This window comes from Montipora foliosa, chromosome 9, assembly GCF_036669935.1.
Source record: "Montipora foliosa isolate CH-2021 chromosome 9, ASM3666993v2, whole genome shotgun sequence".
Taxonomy (NCBI): Eukaryota; Metazoa; Cnidaria; class Anthozoa; order Scleractinia; family Acroporidae; genus Montipora; species Montipora foliosa.
In genome coordinates, this window is record NC_090877.1 from 13,022,378 (window position 1) to 13,027,377 (window position 5,000).

The window sequence follows — 5,000 nt, forward strand, 5'->3', positions numbered from 1 at the left end:
TATTGGATAGACAAAGCCCTTCTTTTTTTAGATGTCATTTACCAGAGACGTTGCGCTAAGATGACCGATGAACTGAGTTCTCGCAGCCTCTTTATAACCGTCGTGGAAGTTTTGTCTATATTATCTTTAAACGTTTTGTCGCTAACAGGAAACACGTTAGTCTGCATCGCAGTTTTCAAGAACGTTCGACTTCGGTCAACGACTAACTTGTACATTGTTGCTCTAGCACTGAGCGATCTGCTGTCTGGCATTTTCGTGATGCCATTCGTTTGCGGTGTGCTTATAGCCAGTAAATGGATTTTCGGTGACGTGGCTTGCCAATTTCACGCTTTTTTCAACTTGTTTGTGATATACATTTCCCCGTTAACGATGGGTCTGACAGCCGTGAATCGATATGTGAGGATGTGCAAGCCAGACGAGATATACAGGAGATGGTTTTCAAAGAGGAAGTCTATTGCTTTACTCACGTCTGCGTGGATCGTTGTTGCTTGCTATGTTGCAGTTCCGCGGTTTGCAGGTTTGCAAGAGCACCGGTTCATTCCAGGGTATGCGCAGTGCTCCATCGAACATTACAGCCATGCTGGGAAAATGATTCATTACTGCATTGTCCTCGTTCTCTTCTTTTTGACACCTCTGATAACAACTGTTTTCTGCTACCGAAAAGTCGGGAAGATGATACGCCAGCACAACGAAAATGCTTCAACTAATATTCAGCAAGGAGTCAACACGGGTATCAGCAGGCACGAAATAAATATCAGTAAATCTCTCTTTGCAGTCCTGTTTGCCTTTATGGTATGTTGGGTACCATTTTGGATAATTGTAATCTTACGACGTTTCTTCCTTGTGGAAAAAATGCCTCGTAATGTCGAACTCGTGTGTAAGTTTCTCCTCTATTTCTCCAACACAATAAACCCATTCGTGTATGCAGGAATGAATTCCGCTTTCAGAGGTGAATTTCGCAAGCTACTCCTCTGCAAACGATGTCGTAAAGATATCATTGTACCTGGCAGAGAAGGAGCAAACAAAGAAGAGATGAACACGCACAGCAACGTATCAGATAACGCTCAAGTTGGACAGACAACACCACTGTAGATATAACACTGTTTTCCCGAAGGCTCTACTTTTACGTAGCGTAAATCCAGTAATTTCGCTTTGGTCTTGATCAAAATTTTACTTGTTTCCACTCATAGATATCGGTTCACTTCTATTTGACTCACGCTTCGTTTCACAAAATCAGCATGCAGTCGACCGATGAATCTAATTCTTGCCCGCATTCGGAACCTCAGTTCTTGATCCGACCACAACTGTACTCATCTCGTGGGGCACACTCGTGGAATAAATTTTGTTGAGGGTGTTATCAGATGCGGATTGAAGGATTTTTAACATGGACCCCGCAAAAAGCAAACGTGCTTGCAATGATAAAAAAATCAAAGTACACTCTGCCTTACCTGAAAAAGCAGGTTTTTTAAAGCATGTCAGATGCAGAGTAAAAGTAAAATAACAGCTAGACTCCTTGCCTTGAAACGTCTTGTCTTTAGAAGATACAGAAGAAAAAATGGATAGAAGGGACTCAAAGGTTTTAAGAACTATGTGCCAGTTGTCAATAAAAGTACAACAAAAGAAGAACAACAGAACAGTATTCTTTGAAGTTGAAGAGTTGTCAATGTTTTACCGCAGCAAAATCAAAAGTTATCCAACACATTGTGATGTAGAGGCAACGCATCGAGACACCGTTCAAGTCAATAAATGGGAACTCACAGCCGAAATGCAAAATATCTGCGACGCCATTATACGACGGGAAGCGCCCGGTCTTGTAAGAGGTTGAAGACTGAAGGAACAAAAAATCAAACACGTGACCGGGAATTAAGGAACAAAACGCAGCAACTGCCTTGCCCACCTCGACTAACCAAGCGAAGCAAGACTACTAACGTCTAGCCACGCCTCTTACTTACTTATCTCGTCCTTATCGGAAACCTTAACATTTGAAACTGCAGAGGAATCAAGTAATCCCAAATATTAATGGCTTTGTTTCTAAGGCGTTTGGAATATGAATCTGAACTTTACATAGGGCATTATGGTAATATATAAGAGACTCTAAGGCACTCCAGCCGGTGTTCCACAGGGGACAAAGCTTGGGCCTTGGCTATTTTTAATAATGATTAATGATTTGAATGCAGGAGATGCAGATATGTGGAAATATGTCGATGATACCACAATCTCTGAGGTGATAACTAAAGGCCAAGAGAGCTGTATTCATCAAATGGTAGACGATCTCTTAATACAAGCAAGGGATGACGGTTTTCAGTTAAACGAAAGAAAATTCAAAGAGCTTAGGATTAGCTTCGCAAAAAACGCCGAACCAGAATTTGACCCTATCTGGGTTAACCGTCAGACCCTAGAGACTGTGAACAGTGTGAAATTATTAGGACTCAATATAAGCAGTGACTTAAAATGGAATGCTCATGTGTCAGAACTAGTTAGGAAGGTTTCTACAAAATTATATTTTCTAAGACAGCTTAAGAAATCGCATGTTGCCACAAGAGAGCTTCTTCTATTTTACATTACATGCATTCGCTCTATTCTGGAGTACGGTAGTCCAGTTTTTCATCGCGCTTTACCAAGCTATTTAAGCGAAGACCTAGAAAGACTTCAAAAACGCGCTATGAAGATTATTTACCCCGAGCAATCGTATGCTAAGGCTCTAGAACTATCTGGACATTTAACACTGTATGATAGAAGAGAGTCAATTGCGGCAAAGTTGTTCGATGAAATATGTGTAAATCAATCTCACAGTCTTCACAAACTACTTCCAAGTAAATACCAACCAAGCTACTATCTGAGAGAACAAAGAACATTTATCCGCCCGAAGTGTAAAACTGAAAGATGCAAGAATAGTTTTCTTTTAAGTTATGTTTATAGTAGTTGAGAACTAGATATAATTTTGTTTCTTATTTTACATAGGAACTTGACGCATGCTTTAATTTGTGATTTTATAACAGTTTTTAATTGGTAAATTATGTTGGATCACCCCTTTTTTTATTTAGCCGTAAAGCCCTATAATTAGTTGTAATTTAGCATACTTGTAAATTTTGCATTTGTAAACGTTATCGCAATTCAGCTTTTGGCTGCAAGTTTTTAAGGTGAATAAACTATCTTTCTATCTATCTATCTATCTATCACAATTGGGCGGGTCTTCAGAATCTTTTGGTGCAATGGTTATTTTTTGGGGGTGGGAATTGTAGTTATGGTTAGTTTTGTAAGTTCTGTAACTGTAATTAGTGCTCCTTTCAATACTAATACTTCTGGTAGGCATTGTAAGTAGTGTGAGTTGCAAATAATATTGTAATTAAAATATAAGAATTAAAAAAATGCTAAATTCTAGCACTAATTGTTCTCGCGGATGCAAAGTTCACGAAGTGTTTGCATTCCTCAATCATAAGGCGCAAGAATATAACATTATGACGTTACGCGACAGGAAACTAATGTCGATACCGGGAGATCTGAACTGTAATCACGTTGCGTTTAAAACACCTGTATTACTGATATTTCGCATCTCTTCCAATGGCTCACTACCGTCGAGATAAAGAAAGATTCTTCCTGAACAATTTACCAAGCAACTCAGGAAGAGCTACGGGAACTGTGAATTGCATTAACTGAAATGTTGAATGCGTAGGGTAGAAAATTTGAAGGGCCCACAGACAGGTTTTTCACGCGTTGCTAAGGAAGTGAAATGTTACTTCCGGAAAGTGACGTCATCAGATCATGAGCTGTCAAGAAAACCCACTCACAAGCAAAAGTCACCGCACAAACTGTTGTTTCCATCGAAGGTTTTTCCTAGCCCTTCCTCGCACTCGTTCTCAAATCAACTGCGCATGCGTAAACGAACTGACTTCCGGTTTGAGAAAAAGCTAAATTTCCGGCAGTCTTTAAATTGAATTATTTTTTTTTACATGGCACGTTTCACCCCCTAATGCAGAATATAGCTAATCATTGATTTTTTCAAAGCATCTTGCCATGCAAGCATCAGCCATGCTTGGCTGGATGCAAAAACGAATACAAATTAGCAAACCATCGATTAAATACCCAAATTGCGTAGCACGGAGACAAATTTAGAGTTTTCTTTTATTGGTCGAGTGATCATGTTTGTGGCTCGATGACGTCATACTTAGGGTCATTGGCTTAAAAAAGTTGCAAACTGACCAAAATAATACCAAATTCTCTCAAATAACTTAACCATTACATCCTTAGCAACGCACCCCAAAAAATACGTCAGTGGGCCCTTAAAGCGCTAACTTTTTTTTTGAAAATTTTTGAATTCATTTAATAAACTGCTGAGCTTTATTTAATAAAATGAATTCCGAGTTCTTTTTTGCAGCGAACTGAAGAGGCACAACCTACCTGTAACCACATCCTCAGCCTTGTTTGACGGTCCACAGTAAATAACTTGTGTTGGTGCCTTAGGAGCTCCTTCCTCGGTTTTTCCTGGGCCTTTTCCCCACACCTTGTACGATTTCGAACTTTCATTTCTTTTTGCGAACCAGTAAGCTATGTGCACGGCAGTGACAGTTTTACCTGTACCTGATTGAATGTTAAGCACATGATGTCAACGCGAATGTCCTTGGCAATAAAAAAAAGTAAATCTTCAATTTTAAAGCAACCGAACATTCATAATTCGGAGATGGGCTGTTTAGGATGACATGAATGACATCAGTTTCGACAACCTGAGTGGAAGTTATCTTAAGTGTCAAGTGATTTGTACATGCAACGTCAGTCGATGGCGTATTAAACACCATTGTCGTTGAATGTGAGTTGTCAACGAAGTCGTGATGTTATTGATCGACTGTCAGTGACGCCAAGATGTCATTGGCTGTGAAGACTGTACATTGTCAGAGACGTTCCTTTCCGTCTCCTTGGCGTATTGTTTTATCGGCCAGTAGGATGCCCTGTCAATGGTCATTGTCGAGTTGGTGTGACTTTTATCCGCTCGAATCAATCACAAA

The 5,000-nt window shown here is 39.8% G+C and overlaps 2 protein-coding genes across 2 annotated transcripts; both read left to right on the forward strand.

Annotated features, from left to right (window-relative positions):
- The first annotated feature begins 60 nt into the window (after positions 1 to 60).
- Positions 61 to 3,237, forward strand: LOC137970559 (melatonin receptor type 1C-like). The gene has a single exon (XM_068817080.1). The coding sequence runs from the start codon at positions 61 to 63 to the stop codon at positions 1,090 to 1,092; it is 1,032 nt and encodes a 343-aa protein (XP_068673181.1). The 3' UTR covers positions 1,093 to 3,237.
- On the forward strand, positions 2,156 to 2,926 carry LOC137971467 (uncharacterized). Its single transcript, XM_068818291.1, has one exon. The coding sequence runs from the start codon at positions 2,156 to 2,158 to the stop codon at positions 2,924 to 2,926; it is 771 nt and encodes a 256-aa protein (XP_068674392.1).
- Positions 3,238 to 5,000: the final 1,763 nt, after the last annotated feature.

What these genes read in the sequence shown, in the direction of transcription:
- LOC137970559 (XM_068817080.1), top strand. Translation starts at nt 61, where the DNA reads ATGACCGATGAACTGAGTTCTCGCAGCCTCTTTATAACCGTCGTGGAA.
- LOC137971467 (XM_068818291.1), top strand. Translation starts at nt 2,156, where the DNA reads ATGATTAATGATTTGAATGCAGGAGATGCAGATATGTGGAAATATGTC.